Source organism: Halichoeres trimaculatus, unplaced genomic scaffold (genome assembly GCF_033239565.1).
Source record: "Halichoeres trimaculatus isolate MK-OKI-2021-1 unplaced genomic scaffold, fHalTri1.1 fHalTri1_scaffold_16, whole genome shotgun sequence".
In the NCBI taxonomy this organism is placed as follows: Eukaryota; Metazoa; Chordata; class Actinopteri; order Labriformes; family Labridae; genus Halichoeres; species Halichoeres trimaculatus.
The window spans coordinates 14,972,687-14,990,839 of record NW_027437194.1 but is presented as its reverse complement, the minus strand read 5'-3'; the positions used below and the strand labels follow the sequence as shown (position 1 = coordinate 14,990,839).

The 18,153-nt window shown below is 40.0% G+C and overlaps 1 protein-coding gene across 1 annotated transcript; it reads left to right on the top strand.

Moving 5' to 3' along the window:
- The first annotated feature begins 611 nt into the window (after positions 1-611).
- pkn3 (protein kinase N3) lies at positions 612-18,104 on the top strand. Its single transcript, XM_074689923.1, has 22 exons — positions 612-906; positions 5,463-5,739; positions 5,837-6,006; positions 6,302-6,419; positions 6,652-6,803; positions 7,485-7,716; positions 7,804-7,965; positions 8,249-8,358; positions 10,417-10,560; positions 10,726-10,801; positions 11,167-11,326; positions 12,765-12,855; positions 13,042-13,103; positions 14,447-14,516; positions 14,653-14,744; positions 15,262-15,438; positions 15,526-15,588; positions 15,678-15,754; positions 15,891-16,033; positions 16,441-16,548; positions 16,669-16,749; positions 17,105-18,104. Exons 1-22 carry the CDS (start codon positions 886-888, stop codon positions 17,303-17,305), a joined length of 2,787 nt encoding a protein of 928 aa, XP_074546024.1. The 5' UTR covers positions 612-885; the 3' UTR covers positions 17,306-18,104.
- Positions 18,105-18,153: the final 49 nt, after the last annotated feature.

The following is an 18,153-nucleotide window of genomic DNA, read 5'->3' as shown; positions in this document are numbered from 1 at the left end:
CCGTGAACAGCATGATGCCGCTGGGTTAGCACAGCTAGCTCATCCATCCCCCGGAGCGAGATCCCACGTTCCCAACAACGCTGGATGGAAGGACAGGTCCACGTCGTCACCTCCCAGCTCACATCCGAAAACCAGCACGTCGTCCTCACCTCCTCCTCCTCAGCTCGAGGGAAATCATCAAGCCCTACACTAGTTAGCATTGACATGCTACAGGCTGCTAACAGCTAATTTTGCATGTAAACAATGCAGCCATGGTTACATGTAGGATCTCCAGACAAACACAGGAGAAAAGTAGTAAAAAATACCGCCGAAGCCACAAAAAGTTTGGTGTCCGTGACCGACAATGAACCATACAAAGTGATGATCCACTCCAAATACAAAGATTACGAAAAAGAGACGAAGAAATTACAAGAAACGGACAGAAAATTATATTATAGGATTTTTTTTTCAGAGATTGCTTGTATGACTGTTTTAACGAACGTGTTCATTACTAACTATAAACGCCGCTTTTTTTATTATGAATAAAAATACTTCGGCAGGTGCATTTCGTAATCTTATTTGATTGGTTCCTGCAAAATCTCGTCATCATCGCAGGCCAACCAATCCAGCTGCCGTCATCTGACGTCAGCGTTGCGTGGAGAGGCAATTAAACTGGATTCAAACTTCGTCTGAGATTTGTTTCTATGAATAACAGCCGTGTAGCCACTCGGAGCGCCTGTGAGTGGCTTTAGCAGGCGTTGAATTTCACATGAAGCTGTCAGTTTACTTTTGAGTGAGCCGTGTCGTCCCTCCTGGATCATTCATACCGCCTCTCCGGCCCGAAGACGACCGCTGGGAGCTGCCAGTGGAGAGGACGTTGACGCTCACAGATACCTGTCAGCCATCATGTCAGGTTTAGCACTACAGGTATGGTTGTGCTATCTTCATGTTCGTTTACTTTAGTTTAAATTCTTGGGTGACTTAATCTTTCATCTTAAGTAGTTATGTAACCCTTCGTCTAATTTAAAGTAGTCAAATGACGCTTTCCAGGTGTTACAATGACAGACAGGTGCACTGGATTTTCCTGTTTGTCTTGTTTGCTGCTCCCCATAGTTCTTCTGTCTTTGTACTGGTCAGACAAAAACCTTTAAACAACTGTAACTTTTTTAGGCCTTAGTTTTATCAGTTTAGAAAGGCAAAGAGATTGGAAAACCCACCCTCTGGGTTTATTCAAATTAGGGTTGGCTCAAAATTTGGATATGATTTGTTTGAGAAGCCCTGAAAATCCTCTCTGTCCTGGTAAAAGAACACTGACCAAATAGTTTCGTTTCTTTAGCGTTTATTTGGTATTTTATGTTGACAAAAATAGCTTTGAAGAACTTGGAACATTAAAAAAAAACACTAAAGGTTTAATTTTTCACAAGTTTCGTCTGATAAAATGATAAATCTCAAAATGTCACAGCGAGTTTTGTTGTGTCTAAGGTGGTGTACTTGTTTTGATTGGCAGGAGGTGTGTCTTCTGTGTAAAGATACCTGTAATTCCCACACAAAAGACCATGTCCTTTGGCCTGTAACAGAGATACTTACCTACACAGCACAGGAGTCATACTGTAATTGTTGTGACTGTAAGTTAATAGCTTGTTTATGTATGATTTGCTTTATAGATAAGCAGAGATTGAAAGATCACTTGATCTAATCTGTCATAAATAAAGTTTCTTTATTTTCTTTCTTTACTTTCTTTCTGGGAAAAAAATGTATTGACCAGGTATGGTATTGTTTATGCTAGTTCAATTCGGATTGCACAGATCTAACTTTTTTGGTTCTGATACCAACCAGATACCAGTTTTAATAAATAGCCTGCATGCCCTGCTTTGAATAAGAGTGGTAATGCTTTGCATAGAGGGCAAAAAATAGTACCTGTGGAATTACTGATGTTGATATTTATTTAAAAAAATGAAATATTCAGATGTTTACCAGCACAACAAAGCTTTGGAATAGAAATAAAAATTACTTTTCACTTGTAAACTTTTCTCTACGCAGTAGACTTGTACTGCAGCAATGATTAAAAAAGTGCATCAGAAGAAACATCAAGTAGTTGAGTGTTTAATTTAAGTTAAATTAAAGCTTTGAGTTCTAATTAAATTGATACTTTATAGGTTTTAGATTATATATTGAATTGAATTGAACAGAAAATAAAATGATTAATAGAAAAAAAGAATATTAAAGTCCAAATAAAGATAAAATCACCAATGTTCAAACTACGGCCTATGTCTGGTGTAAAGTAGAAACAATGTGTGTGTGTCTAGTCAGTGTTTCTGTATCTGTCATCTGCAGCATGGTGCAGCTGAACCTGAGCTAACATTTCAGAGTGATACATGAATGTATTGATTAACCGACATTGGCCATAAAAACTACATAGTCCATCATTCATTGAAGTTTATCTGTATCCTCTCTTTATTTTCGTTTATCTGATCACATTAATTTGTTGTTCATAAGTCACCAGTTGAATAGACCAAATTGTTTTTATGGTCTCAAAAAAAAGAAAATATGGGTAGTGTATTAGAATAATACTGTCTCTAAGTAAAACCTGTGATCATCGTTACCATAAATTACCTCCAAATGGATAAGAGTGTACTTCCCTCTGTGTGTAAATTTGTCACTGGAAGCATTTTACAAAGATTGACAATCAACACACCATGAGGCAGAAACAATCTCAGGAGTCAAACAACATTTAACAAGTGGATTTCTAGTTTCGCTTTAAAGACTTAAACACAACATGTCAAAAAGTAGCCTGTGCCATGGTGGCACACCACCTCCAGACTCTCTTTTGTCAAATATGGGCCAGGATAGACCAACTACAGTTGGACTTTATTTCATTTTGTCATTTAAAATAACATTCAATGCAAAGAAAATAAATAAATCTCAAACGTGAAAGGAAAGGAGCAGAAAAAAGAAAAATCTTCAAGTACCTGCCCCTTTTTTCACAAAATATAAACTCATTGATACTACAAAATAAAAGAGCTGTTATATTCAAAAACAATGTAATGTAAAAAATCATGACTGACCACATATTAATTCCCATTTTGCCACAAAAAAACCCTGCAAAGTTTAATCTTTTGGGTTTTAATCTCAGTAAAGACAGCAGGTAAGTGTATTTTTAAGTTCCTGGTTGGTCCAGGAGTGAAAGGTGAACATTTAGGGAGAGTGATTGTGTCACTTCAGGGCGGTGGTTTTTAACTGCTAAGTAGGGCAGGATTAATGATATAAAAGAATTCTCTGTGACAAAGACAGAAACAAATGTTTGATTATGCAATCTGCAAATAGTTGGTCCACTGAATATTAATGTATAAAGCTTCAGATGCTCCCAGGAGAAAACTTTTCCTGGTTTTGATTTTTTTACCATGTATATGAAACAATCAGCAAGAATACCCAAATCTTCCTGAACTGATCTCAAATTACCTTAATTGTGTTGATTTGAGGTAATAAGGTTTTTGACGTCTTCTTTTGATTTGTGAGAAGCCTTGATTTTTAGATGGCTCTTTTACTGGATATTTGATCAAACCTTCACTATGTCTTCAGCATCATAAGATAATGACTATTTTTTCTGGATTTACTTTTTTATGGGACAAATTATGGCATTTACAACAGCAGGTTAGGTTAACAGGAGACAAAATGTGCATTTACAGAAGTTTGGCTTCAAGATTAGAAAGTACAACAAATGTTTGGCAGATGGAAAACAGCATTATGCCTCCTTTGTTAGTATTTATTCTGCAGGGCTAAAATTGCGCAATTCTTTCCTGGTTTAGTTTTTAAAAACGTCTTACTCCTGATTTTAAAAAGTGCGTAGAAACCACATTTATGATTAAGATTGATTTTAACAAACATTACTGGCTTTACTTATCAATTTCTGTCTTTTTTATTTATTTTTGTTTGTTTGTTTTGTTTTTTTTGAAAGGGACAGTGCTCATCCATTTAGCTGCACCAAAGCTGCAGACAGAGGCCGTGTCACGTCAAAAACAAACCGTACACTGTACAGACAGGTATTTATTATTCATTTAACCATTCAACCATGATACAGTAACATCCGGTCTCTTTACAAAGACAAGAACAGAACAAAATTAAAACCTAAAAGCACTACAGTTAACCACAGCTATACAATAGTACATAATATCTACAGTATGCATTTTTCTTCCACAATGACACTGACCATTAGTTATTATTGCATACGGCTTATAATTGTGAAAGCTGCCTACTGTGTCAGAAACTATTTAATGTATGTTTTATGTTAAAAAATATTTTTAAACCCAGTGAGCTTTTTCTGAGTCAATAAAGGTCTGAAGTATAAAAGCACACTTATTTCATTTTGATTTTTAATCCCAAAACATTTAAAGGATGTTCTGGTGTTCCTCTGTGAGCATGTGTGTTCTATGTTCATATGTACACATGTATGTTTAAAACAAGAGATGTAACTGAAGCAGTTACATCTCCGGCCACTTGCCTCTGCATTGTACAAGCTACAGTATGGTTTGGGAGCTTTTGAATACAGGACTTTGTAAATATTTTAAATATTTAAACTTTGACCATGGAGCTTGGACAACTTGACACAGACTTGAACTCTGGGACATACCAGTGCACAGAGTGTGGGAAATTGGACTGACAGCCTTGATTTTTGGGTGTAAATACTTGTAACTTGTTACATCTAAAACAAGTGGATGCATTGATCCAATCCTAGTATTAGGTATTTGCGCCAATCCAGCCGCTCAAAGCTGGATTGGGTATCAGTGGGAAAGGATTGGTCCAAACTTTACACAAAGGCCAAACTATGACTTAGTCTACAAGATATAAAATTTTACAATCAAATAGTCATTTCTGTAAATTCTAAAGTATTTTTAACCAAACTGCTGTTAAACATTTACACACTTATAGTTTAAATAGAAATTAACTTCAGTAATTCCACATGTGCTCATTTTTGTCTTTAACTCAAAACATTACCAGTCTTATCCCACAGTAGAGCATGCAGGTTATTATTTAACACTGGTATCTGATCAGGATCAGTATTGGTCGATACCCAAAGCTCAGGTATCAGTATCAGGACCAGAAAAGCTGGATCGGTGCATCCCTAATATTAAGGAGTTCTTTGTATCTCTCAGAATCTGAAGTTTTCATTGAATACTTCATATTAAATCAGAAACACTGAACCTTAACAGCAAAGAATGAAACTTATGAAGTTTATCCACTAGGGGGAGTACTGTGCCTTTTATTGTTGCACTGCTGTTTGTTTCCACCAGTCCTCCTGAAATATTTAACACCTGCCCTCCCTCGATGTGATACTGTCAACAAAACATGAAGGGATAAGAGCTTGTGTTTTGTTTTCAAACCAGTGTTGACCTCCTCATGGTCTGCTGTGTAACACCATAAAAACAGCATGGGAATAAAATCCTCTCTGGTCAGAGATCGACTCAGTGTTTATGGGTCTCTTGCAGAGCGGGAATATGAAGGGTTTGGATGAGGGCGATATTCTCGATCCAGAGTTCCAGCAGCGACTGGAGGATGCTCGCACTCTCCTCAGGCAGGAAATCCAGAGAGAGCTGAAGATCAAAGAGGCGGCTGAGAGGCTCCGGAGAGCCGTCACCAACAGAAAGAGTGCAGCCAACGTGGAGGGCCAGCTGAAGGCCTCCAGCCGCAAGCTGGAGAAGCTGCACTGGGAGCTGCAGGAGCTGAATGCTCGGTCTATGGCCACAGAGAAAGAAGGAACCACAGGTAAAAACACCCGAAGGAAAAGGCGACTCCTGGACGTTCTCATCCTGACAAAGAAACAGAAAGAAGACTCAGAATTTACTCGTGTTGTTTGATGCAGGTCCTTCTGATGAAGTGGACAACCAGTCAGCAGAGTCGTGTCAGTGGGAGGAGGTCACATCACCTCTGGCCGGTCGAGTCCGGACCCTGAAGAAACAGCTCACCATGGAGACAAAAGTCAAACAGGGAGCAGAGAACATGATCCATACCTACACCAACAGCTCCGTCAAGGTACAGGAGGATGTTTGATACACTTAATATCCTGTTTGTCCCTCACTGATCCTGTGTGCTCTGAAGAGCCTGTACAGTTCTGCTCATTCACCTTACATATTTCATAGTTTGACTGTGAAGCCTTTATGTTTTGATGGTTGTGTTTATTTTCTTTAAAAGTTAATTTTATATCAGAGTTTATAACAGGCTTTAGGTTTCAACAAGCTAAACCACAGTTATGTTTAGACCCATATGAACTGAGCTATTCAGGGTTTTAACGCAGCAAATATTTGAAGTTGTCTCTTCTATTTCCCAGGACAGAAAGATGATGTCCACAGCGCAGCAGATGTTACAGGACAGCCGCACAAAGATAGAGCTGCTTCGGATGCAGATCATCAAAGTCAGTCAGATCAGAGACGGAGAAGGCTCACCAGGTAAACATGACCACAACAACCCATCAAAAAGACAACTGAGATAAGTCCTGAATATGAGAATCTACATCATTTTCATTACAAGAGCAGACTTGATAACACTGATGATCAAACTGAAACCATCATGTGGAACATCAGGTGTAAGACATGTGTTAAAATCAGAGGTGCAGTTTAAAAAAAGCCTCTGATAGTGCTGTGAATGCTTCAGAGAGTGACCCAAAGTTCCTGTCCTCAGGTCAGCCTGATGAGACCGTCAGCTCTCTGGAGCTGCGTGTGGCTGAACTCATGCACCACATGAAGATAGAATCAGCCGTCGCAGAAGGAGCCAAAAATGTGGTGAGGCAGCTGAGTGGGAGGAAGATCCAGGACCGCAGAATACTGGCAGAGGTGGGTATGAGCTGGACAGGTTACTCCAGGTGTAAGCCTGGGACCACGTTGATCAGTAAAAACTGTCTGCCTGGTAATGTACAGTAAAACTGTTTTTAGAACTCAATTTTTTTTCTTGTGTTTTCTAGCCCCATGGACAAAACACATTCCCTCCTGTTAGCTGTTAGAAACTATAATCTGAGGACATTTGAGAGTTTTAAATCCCTTTCTCTCATTCAGAGGAAATTATGATTATAAATGAAAGGATTTTTCACATATGAACTCATCAAAACAGTTTAAATGTGACAGAAGGAACATGTTATAAGGAAATCCTCTCCAACACCTCAGTAAGATGTAAGATCTTGACTGATGCTTTCCAAAAACGATAACTTACATTTAAACAAAAGAAAAGGAGGCAGATATAAGAAGTATCAAACCATAGAACAAATCAGCAGCTAACAAAAAATACTTTATTATCTACCTATTTATTAAATTAGACAACACATGATGCCTGACACATTGTAAGCTGCGTCAAAAAATCTTACTCCTCATCCTGGTACAAATATTTGGATCCTGAAGACCAACACCAAGGTCAAAAATCTTAATGATGATAGTGATATCAAATCCGAAATATTTCAGTGTGTGGTCACCATCAGATGTTTTTAGCTGTAGGAGAAATGAAGATGTATCTGTGTTTCTCAGGCTCAGGCTCGGATGGAGGAGTCGTCTCAGAAGGTGGATTTGCTGCGCCTCTCTCTGGAGAGGCGTCTAAGCGAGCTGCCCTCAGATCATCCCAAACACATCGCCATCAAAGAGGAACTGGTGTCAGGGATGTCTCCTTCGTTTGGGACACCAAAGAAACAATCCAGTGCTCCGTCTTCATGCTCGTCTTCATGCTCGTCTTCCTCCTTCTTCAAACCAGCCAGTATAACAGGTCCCTATTGTCACATCCGGTCGTTCAACCTGTGAACTTTTATCTGTTTTTGCTTCCTGAGAGTTTGACCTTGGTGCTCTGTCTCAGGTCGTTTGGAGGTGTGCCTAAAAGGCTGCCAGGACTTGATGGAGTCTGTTCCAGGTCGCAGTCGTGTGACTAGTGCCTCCGATGGAAAGTCTCTGAAGGTGAGGGCCGGCCTATCAGGACGCAGCACCAACGGTAAAACCAACAAGACTGATGACCTCTCCTGTAAGTCAAAACTTAACTAATATAAACATTTTACTTTACTGTTAGTAGATGGTTGAGCTGATGTGTGAATAGTGTTCAGTTATCCACCAGTGAGACACAAAATGTCTAAAACCTTTTTTCCTTACTAAATGAGATAAAACTTCAGCAGAAACTGGTGTCTAACTCGCTAACAATTAAAAATGAAGAACCCAGCTCTGTTTCTGTTTTTTTCTTTATTGGGCTTTCTCTGTGTCATCATGTTTATCAGCTCCTGCATCACTATGTGTTTGTTTTCATGTCTCAGCTGAGGCCAGTGTGGTGCTGAAGGTGGACAGCAGGATAGTTGGTCGAACACATTGGAGACAGCCGGGAAACGAAGCCTGGGACCAGAGCTTCAGCATCGAACTGGAACGGGTCAGTGGCCTCGTAGATTGAACAAAATCTGATATTATTTATTCCAGACGGAGAAAATGTTCTCTGGCAGAACAGTGTCAAGATGTTAAGTTTTGTTTGGCATTCACAAACAGTCATCACAGTTACATTACTAAAATCAAATCTAATCTGAATGAATGGATGAGTTTTAGCAGCTTTGAAGAAAACATAAAAACCTGCAGTTTATTCCCCTGGGTTATAACCAGGCAGGCTTTAAAGAAAATCACAGACACATGTGACTGAAAGGTGATGGAAGTAACTCTTATATTTGGTTTAAAACATTAGTTCAAACTAACACTGCACTGATGTGAATTAGACCTGACGGTGCATCAGTCTGAACGTCTCTCACACTCGTCTGGACTTTATCTTGCTAAGTGACGTCTGATTCAGCCCTAATGGTGGACATCTGTTCCCTGCTTTAGATCAATAAAGCTGACATCTTGTCCTTCATGGAGGTCTGTCTTTGATACTTTGACTCCACTCATGTAATCCCACTGCTAATCCTCTGACATTTGCTCTAATCTGGATCTAAACACACAAAACCCATAGAAGCATTTCTGCTTAAGACTTCTGACGATGCACTTCACATCCCTGCTCTAGTTCTCTGCGTTTATTCAGAATATTTCAAATCAAAAGTTGTTTATTGGGCACACATGGGGCTCACAGTCTAAATATACTGTTGTTTATGTCAAGTAAAAAAAAAAAGCATGATGATGTCATCAGGTTTATTTTATGCGGCGTGTGGAGATTACACATTTTAACGTAAAGCCTACTTTAACTGGGAGTGGAGTGTTAATCTCAAGTCACGCTTTCTGCACGAGCATGAGATGAAACAGAAATGATCCACAGTGGAAGTTCCTCCACATGGAAAAACATGTTGTCATAGCAGATTTTTGACGCTTTAGACACCAGGAAATGTTGGTGTTATAACAGACAGAGATGCCTGACTGAAATTTGCAGCTGTATCCTGGCTCCAAGTCTCTTCTTCTATAGTCTCTACTGTGTGAGTTTCTCTGTTTTTGAAAAACACATCCATCACCAGAGTGGCGCTGAAAACAACACCTCATGGTTTTGTCTGTACAGCATGAAACATGCATTTTTTAAGCTCCTATGAGGAAATTTTAGTTTGTGTTGATTCTGGCGCCCCTTGTGGACTAAAATAATCACTCCTGTAAAAGTACTTTTTACAGGAAAATCTCCCCTTGCTCCTTTTTTACTGTCAGATTCCCTTGCTGTGATTCTTTGGCAGATAACCAACTCTGGATGGAGTCAGTCTTTAACAAAAGAGGATTAGGGCCACTGCAAAACAAAAATTTGTCCATTTTTTTTTCTTTCTGTCAGAAGTCTGACTTTAATCTCAGAATTTTGACTTTTTTTCCAGAAAAAAATAGCTTTTTTTCCTTTTAGTGGACCTAATCCTCTTCCGTAGTCTCTATACTGAAGGTATAGTTTTATTTATTTACTCATAAATAAAGCAACATAATTAAATTCAATCTTTTTCAAACCTCCTGCATTTTTTCAAACTGACGCCATCATAAAACAAAATTTTTGTAAAATCTTGTCAACTGAAATCAGAACTTTTTACTCTGCCAAAAACTTTTATGCCATGTTCGTATTTGAACACTAATTGTTAACCTATACTATTAATCTATAAAAACTGAGTTGATTGTTGGTGGTTATTAAATCTTTGATGTAATTAAGGATTGATTGTTATTTGGTCCCCTGTCTCTCCCCGCTGAGCTCTAGAACTTGCAAAAACTGGATGACTAAGGTTAAGGGTTTTCAGCTCCGTGTTTTCCTTAACGAAAAAAAAAGAGAAAAAAACAGACGCTAGGAGTCATTAACAACAGCACGCGCTCATGTTTTGCTAAAAAAAAGCAGGATTGAAGCAGGATTTCTATTTATATCCTGCAGAGTCTCCTCAGAAATTACAGATTACTCCACTCTGGTCCACCTAATGTAGTATTGAAGTCTGTAATAAAAGGTAATTGAGGAAATGGGATGATTGTTTTGTAATGATATTATTATTTGCTGATGTAGTCCAGGGAGCTGGAGATCGCTGTGTACTGGAGGGACTGGCGAGCGCTGAGCGGGGTGAAGTTCCTGCGGCTGGAAGATTTCCTGGATAACCGTCGACACGGGATGTGTCTGCAGCTGGAGCCTCAGGGCGTCCTCTTCATCGAGGTGAAGAAGGTTTATTCGCTGTTGTGACGCCTGCATTAACAGTTTTTAATCAGGGTCTTTACAACCACTCTGAGTCAGAGCCCAAAGAGTCACCATCACAAAATAATAACCAGAGAAGTGATTATTGGCACATTCCTGATAAACAGCTCCTGTGTTTGTTTCCAGGTGACCTTTATCAATCCTGTTATTGAGCGTCGCTCCAAACTTCAGAGACAGAGAAGGATTTTCCCCAAAGAAAAAGGTAACAGTGTTTGGCTGAATTTAAGGATACCTGCAGGCTCAGGATCTACATTCAGTTTACATCATTTTACATCAGGCAGAAAAATGAATTAAAATCTCTCAAAGCTACAAATGATCAAGGATCACGCTGAGAGAGATTTCAGTTGGTTTACTCAACAGAAAAAGTTTTGAGGTGCAGGAGTCTAACAGTCAGTTTTTCTGTCCAAACAAACTGTTAACCCACTGAATCAAATGTGAATGAATCTCTGTCAAAAATCCAAAAATTATCTCTAACAACTCAGACAGAATTTAATATTAAACTCTTGCACCTCCAAACAAACAAGAAGTTTCAATGTGATGATTTTTTTTGCTTTCGTTTCCTCTCAGGGAAGAATTTCCTGCGAGCTGCTCAGATGAACATGAACTTTGCCACATGGGGTCGTTTGATGATGAGCATCCTGCCTCCCTGCAGCTCTCTGGAGCCCATGAGCCCTCCGTTAGCCGGCTCCAACTCCGGCTCTGCATCCTCCATCACATCTCCTCCGAGGTAATGAGGAGTGTGTGTGTGTGTGTGTGTGTGTGTGTGTGTGTGTGTGTGTGTGTGTGTGTGTGTGTGTGTGTGTGTGTGTGTGTGTGTGTGTGTGTGTGTGTGTGTGTGTGTGTGTGTGTGTGTGTGTGTGTGTGTGTGTGTGAACTGTGACCCAGAAACCTCCCTGTGTCACGTCTAATGAAAGAGCCGCTGCAGAAAAGGGCGATTCGTTTCTCTTCTTGGCTTTCCTCGGTGACCTGAGGCTGTTTCTCTGCTCGCTCATGAAATCTGAGACCATAGAGACGTGACTTTCACATTTTCACTGACCTGCATACTGACAGGCTGGTTTCATAACAGTAGAGCTGTCGTTAAAAAGGAGCATCAGAATGGAAAACTAGTGACAATTTATATCTCTCTTATTATAAAGAATCCCTTTCTGCAGACCCAACGCGACACTCATTTATCGTCTCCATCCACCAAAAAAACTCAGAGGCACACATAAATTACAGGCTGTAGCTTGAATGAGCTGTCGTTCTGCCCCAAATACTCTCTGGAGCGCAAAATGTGAATTTAAATGCAGCTCTTTCTTCCTCTGAGAGACTTGCTTTACAAGTTAAAGGGAACTTCTGCAAATTTATTATATCAGTCTTTAGTAACAGAGAGAGGAGTAAACTGACCCCTCCTGCAGATCTGTTTTCTTTGTCTAGCTGCAAAATCTGTCGCTTTATCAGCACCGGGCTCTTCATGTAAACTCTGCTTTGAACTGCACCAAAAAATCAGCTGCTCAGTGTACTGCATCAAACTTAAACCTACTTTATGGAGCACTAGACTAGAGAAAAAACAAGTTACCAATGTGCCTAGCAAAGGCTTAAGAATCTTAAAATCTAAAGCTCCAGAAGACTCACTTTAAGAGCTCTGAAAGTCAAAAACTTCATGGAAAAGAGCATTTAGTGGGTTAGAGAAGGTCAGGTTAGGTGAAGTTGTCTAGTCTTCTCCTGTCTTGTACCCAAAGGTAGTGCTTTTTTTATATATATATATTGATATTTGTTCAAAGAATCGATCACAAAAAGTATACTAGATATAAAATGCAAAGCTTTAAAGCTTTAAAGCTTTATATCCATGATGTCTTATTTAAGTAAATGAATAAAACATGGAATCATCATTTCAGATACAGAGAAAGCAGAAAAACAAACAAACAGTCTTTTGTACAAAATTTATTCTGAAAGTTCAGGAGGTGTTGTTTGTGCAGAGGAGACAAAAATACTCTGAGGGGAATTGGATATTATTTTATTAGAAGTGGAGAATATGACTCCGTTGTTAAGTTGAACTTTTTTTTCCTGACATGTAATCTGATCTGTTCTTGTGTTTTTATGACTCTTTTTAAAACCTGTTTGTTTCGTCTCAGCTCCGAAACTTAAGTAGTCGTAGTATTTAAGTTGTTCTTCATGTTTTTCAGAGAACCTGCTGTAGTTAATCTCAACTTTACTGAAGAACAACCAGGTCGATCTCCACAGCGCACGAGAAAAAGCAACAAAGACTCTCCACTGGTGAGTAAAGTCGGAGGTCAGGGGGTTCAAGGCAGAGTAAGGAAGATTTATTTAGGCTTCAGAGGTTTTGCTCCACCCTTGATGTTTCTGTTGAGTTTTTCAGACTTAAATGTCAGTTTTATTTTTTGTTGTGTTGGTATGATTCAGTAGACATTTCTTTGTTGTCATTGTGTTTGTTAAATTCAGTCTCCTCCTGAGAGCAAGACACCAAAGCCAAAGAGACAATCATCAGTCCAGTCAACACCACGGTAGGTTTCACAGAGCAAAGATGGGGAGAATTTCTCTGAAATGATAGTTGGAGTTATCATACTTCTCCATAGTAAAAATGATTCATTTAATCAGTTTAACCTCCAATAACTTATGAATATTAAGCTGTATATTTCTACATGTAACCCCCTTAAAAAAATGAACAAGGATTTGAATTCAAATTCTCACTTTCCATTAAAGTTTTTGTAGTTTCAGGCCAAGGAACTAATTTCCACCCTAAGTACCCAGAACTTGAGTCCTAGGTCCTTTTTTTTAAGGATTACGCCCAAGTCTAAAGCATGCTGATCCCCAGAGGTCCTGAACATTTGTAGATCAGTGTCTCCTCCTAAAGCTCAGACTCTTTTGAGACTTGGATGTGACTAATGATAATGATAATAGAACTTTATTGTCATTGTAACAAGTACAACAAAATTGGAGTCACAGCAGCAATCAAGAAAACAAAAGTAAGAAAGTGTATAGAAAGTGCAAAAAGGTCCATAAGAAAAAAGATGGCGACAGCTTTTCCATCATTGTCCAGTTCAGCCAGCCTCGACCTCCACAGGTTCCAGGACTGAGCTTCTTCAGCAGTCTGTTCAGTCTCTGTCTGGATCCTGTCTGCTCACAGCAGGTGAAGCTCTTCCAACATGGCGCTGGTGTCTGATGTTAGCTCCGTTCGTCATGTCCGTGAATAGCATGATGCTACTCTGCCCTCTGGTATTCCCTCTGTTGCTGGGTTAGCACAGCTAGCTCGTCCATCTTATTGGAGATAGATCTTACGTTCCCAATAACGATGGATGGAAGGACAGGTCCATGTCGTCACTTCTTAGCTCACACCTGAGAACCAGCACGTCATCCTCCTTACCTTGTGGAAAAACATCAGGCCTTGCACCAGTTAGCACTGACATGCTACAGGCTGCTAACAGCTGAGTTCACATGTAAACAATGCAGCCATGGTTACATGTAGGATCTCCAGACAAACACAGGAGAAAAAGTTGTAAAAATATCGCTGAAGCCACAAAAAGTTTGGTGTCCATGACCAACAAATGAGCCATACAAAGTAATGATCCACTCCAAATACAAAGATTACGAAAAAGAGATAAAAAAATTACAAGAAACAGACAAAGAAGAGAGAGCTGCTGTAAAAGGCAGCCATAGCCAACAGGGTGGCGCCTAGCAACTTGACGACTTGGGTGTAGACCCTGACATGTGCTCCTTTCTTCTGTGTGCTGCTTCCTGAGCTGACTTTCATTGGCTCAGGAACTCTTTTAGGGGTGAGCTGCATTGATGTAATCTGAGCAGCTGGTCAGGAAAGGTCATATTCATGCTGATTTTTACTTTATCTCAGGAGAGACGAAGGGCTTCAGCTGGAAGACTTTAACTGCATCTCAGTGCTTGGGCGAGGTCACTTTGGAAAGGTACACATCTGCTCCCACCTGTTCAAGGTGTCCTCTCAGCTCCTTTCTGTGCACAGGACTAAAAGAACAAGTTTAACATAAATCAGGTGGAGGTTAATATTCAACTAACATTTCAGCTGTCTGTGTTTGATCCAAGGTGCTGCTCGCAGAGTACAAGAAGTCCGGGAAACTTTATGCCATCAAAGCTCTGAAGAAAGGAGACATCGTGACAAGAGATGAAGTGGACAGGTGAGACGTCTTTTAGCCAGTTTTTTATTCTCTGTCAGCAGTTTTGCGTTCAAGCACAGGGTTTACAGCGCGGAGCAAATCCTTGACAGCTCTCTCCAGTTTTTTTTCTGTGCGAGAGCAGAGAGGAAAGCAAACAAAAGCATCCATGAGCAGAATAAAACATCAAAGTGTTTACATTTTTCTATGCCATGTTCATGACGGAAGACTTCTAAATACTGATTCATGTCAGATTCAAATAAGACCCAAAGAAATCACTTTCACTCACATCAAGATCACAATCTTATTTTATTATCTTCACATTGACATGAATCTGATCTGATCCACTGAAAAGCTTTTGCTGAATAAACCTGCATGTTCTTCCATTTACAAATTGTTTCTCTTCCACTTCCTCTTCATCTGTCATTTCTTGTTTTTCTTTGTTTCACTCAGTGTGTCACTTTTGTCGCTGTAAGGCTGAACATTTCCCCAGATCAAAATGTGTTAAATAGAACATGTGTCCTTGTGTGTTTGTGTTCAGCCTGGTGTGTGAAAAACGAATCTTTGAAGTAATAAACGCAGCCCGTCATCCGTTCCTGGTGAACCTGTACGGCTGCTTCCAGACGTCCGACCATGTGTGTTTTGTGATGGCGTACTCACCTGGAGGAGACCTCATGACGCACATCCATACCAGCATCTTCACTGAGAAACAGACTCTGTGAGTTTAAACTCTCTGCAGCATCACACGCTGCACAAACTTCCACTTCAAGTGTCATTTAAAGATTTATTTCTCTGTTTTCATCAGGTTTTATTCTTCCTGTGTGCTTCTCGGCCTTGAGTTTCTCCACCAGAACAAAATCGTTTACAGGTGAGTCCTTCAAAGAGCTAAATGATGCTTTACTCTGCTTCTTGTTGGGAAAGTGTGTTACTTGTACTTACTTCCTCTCAATTCATCAGGGATCTGAAGCTGGACAACCTGCTTATGGATGCAGACGGCTACGTCAGGATCGCAGACTTTGGGTTGTGTAAAGAAGGTAAAACAAAAAATTAAAATGGTCCCGTGCATCAAACTGTGGCAGTTAACGTTAAACTCTGTATCATATATTTAGCAGTTTTTGTTTCTGTGAGTTGCCCTGAGGTGAAATCTCACTGAAGCTGTTTCTCATGCAGGTATGGGCCACGGGGACCGAACCTCCACGTTCTGTGGCACACCTGAGTTTCTGGCCCCGGAGGTTCTGACTGACAACAACTACACCCGCTGTGTGGACTGGTGGGGACTGGGAGTCCTCACCTATGAAATGCTGGTGGGAGAGGTGAGTTTAAAGAAGATCAGTGTTTATCCACAGGGAACAAGATTTTTAAAGACCTGAAAACAGGGAGGATGTCTCACTCATGTTACTGAGTGATGAGTTTCTCTCCAGTGATGCTGGATGCAGACAAATATTTGTTTCACACTTTGGATAAAATACAGATCATGAACTAAGGCTCAATACTTTGGTCTTCTCTATGCCTCACAGTCTGGCTGGCTTGTAGAGTAGAGTTAGTTCTTTCTAAGTTTCAGCTAAATTTGAGATCTCACTGTAAGTTTGATTTAATGGTCAGGACCTTTTTCTGAACCACAACCTCCAAAAGTTCAAGATGAGCCGAGGTGGTCATCTTTTACTTCAATAAAGCAGAATCCTCCAGAGGAGTATTCACTGTGCTGCTCTCTGTTTCCCAGTCTCCGTTCCCAGGTGATGATGAGGAGGAGGTGTTTGACAGCATCGTCAACGATGATGTGAGATACCCTCGTTTCCTTTCCCCTGACTCTGTGTCTCTCATCCAGAAGGTTTGTTTCTCTAATAAATGAATTAAATATGAATTTCTGTCATGGAATATGACTCTGAGCTCTGTATGATCAGTGTTTTTAACGTTAGGCTGACTGCCTTGACTGCTGTCTGTGTTTCAGCTGCTGCAGAAGAATCCTGAGATGAGACTTGGAGCAGGAGAGGAAGACGCTGCTCAGATCAAAAGACACAAATTCTTCCAGGTCAGATCCCCAACAAGCAATTTTTACCACTTCACAGTGTGACGATCTTTAAAATTAAAGTGGTATCAGCGTCATTTCAGATTTAGGGAGAGAAAAAGCTTGACTTAACTCAAAAAGAAGATTTACTTTTACTTTACCTCCAGATGTGGCTTCAGAGACTCTTTAAAGGCAGTCTGCAGAGCAAGTCTCCCTCAGGGGAAGTTAGTGCAGCCACTCCAATGAACTCAACCCTCTGAGTGGGCCTGAGACAGCTCTTGGCCTAATTGACTGTTAAACCCAACCAAAAACACTGATCCTATGATTTTTTTTTCAGTGATGCTGTATTAACACGTTCTGTTTTTCAATCTTTTAACAGACGATGGATTGGAACGCTCTCCTGTCCAAAAAGGTGAAGCCTCCGTTCCTCCCCGTCATCAGGGCGCCGAAAGACGTTAGCAACTTTGATGAGGAGTTCACCAGCCTCAAACCTGTCCTCACCCTCCCCCGAACTGCCTGCATCCTCACCACAGAGCAGCAAGAGATCTTTGCTGACTTTGACTTTTCTTACATGAGATGACCAAAGTTATTCCCCTTCACCGCTGCTGCCTTATTATCACCTCTGACACTTTCATTTACCGCAAAGTGCCTTTAATTCAACAGAAGAAAAACATCCGTCCTGCCTTTTCTGTGTCCGTGCAGCTCAATAATTCAAGATATCGTTTTCCTATTCACAACCAAACGCTACCGAGTCCCTAGAGTAACATTTTCTGCACTTTACACTCCAGCTAAGTCAGATTTAATGATAAACTTTCATTTTTTAAACAATTTTGTATTTGACAAATTTTCCTAAACAAGCATTAAACTAGAGATCAATATTTTAAATCTGGGCCCGAAGTGTTTCTCTACTTGGGAGCTGGATGTCTCATAGAAAATAAAAGTTTTGGGATTCATTGAACAGAATCGTTCAGCCTGCTGCAGTGAAACAGGCTGTAAGGCTGCAGACAACATCACAGAAAGGATCCCTAAATATAAAAAAGCATTTTGCACATGTGATAGCTGATTTTTAACCTCCAGCGGCTGTTACGTCACTCTCTTTAAAGCCACTTAACTCCATCAGAAAGAATGTTTATTGTACAAGGCACAACCCAGATGTTTCTTGTTTACCTGTAATGTAGTTTGTTACTCAGTTTGTTGACTGTAAAACATCCAGACTCACAGAGTAACTCAAACTAAACACATGAGGAGGCAATCGACCAGTATCTCCCGTGTTTTGAAAAGTAAAATGAGTGATTTAATTTAATGAACTTTGGCAGATTAACCAGCTGTTTGTGGTTAGAAATCATCTTCCTCTTGAACAAAAAGCTCTGTCTCCATAGGATTTTTTCTATGACGTTTTCAGACACTTAGATCAAAAATCTGAGCCTG

Bases quoted from the DNA above. Each gene is read 5' to 3' on its own strand.
- pkn3 (XM_074689923.1), top strand. From the start codon at position 886: ATGTCAGGTTTAGCACTACAG. The intron at 8,359-10,416 runs GTCAGTGGCCTC...TTGCTGATGTAG, and splicing joins TCAGCATCGAACTGGAACGG to TCCAGGGAGCTGGAGATCGC. The intron at 10,802-11,166 runs GTAACAGTGTTT...GTTTCCTCTCAG, and splicing joins GATTTTCCCCAAAGAAAAAG to GGAAGAATTTCCTGCGAGCT.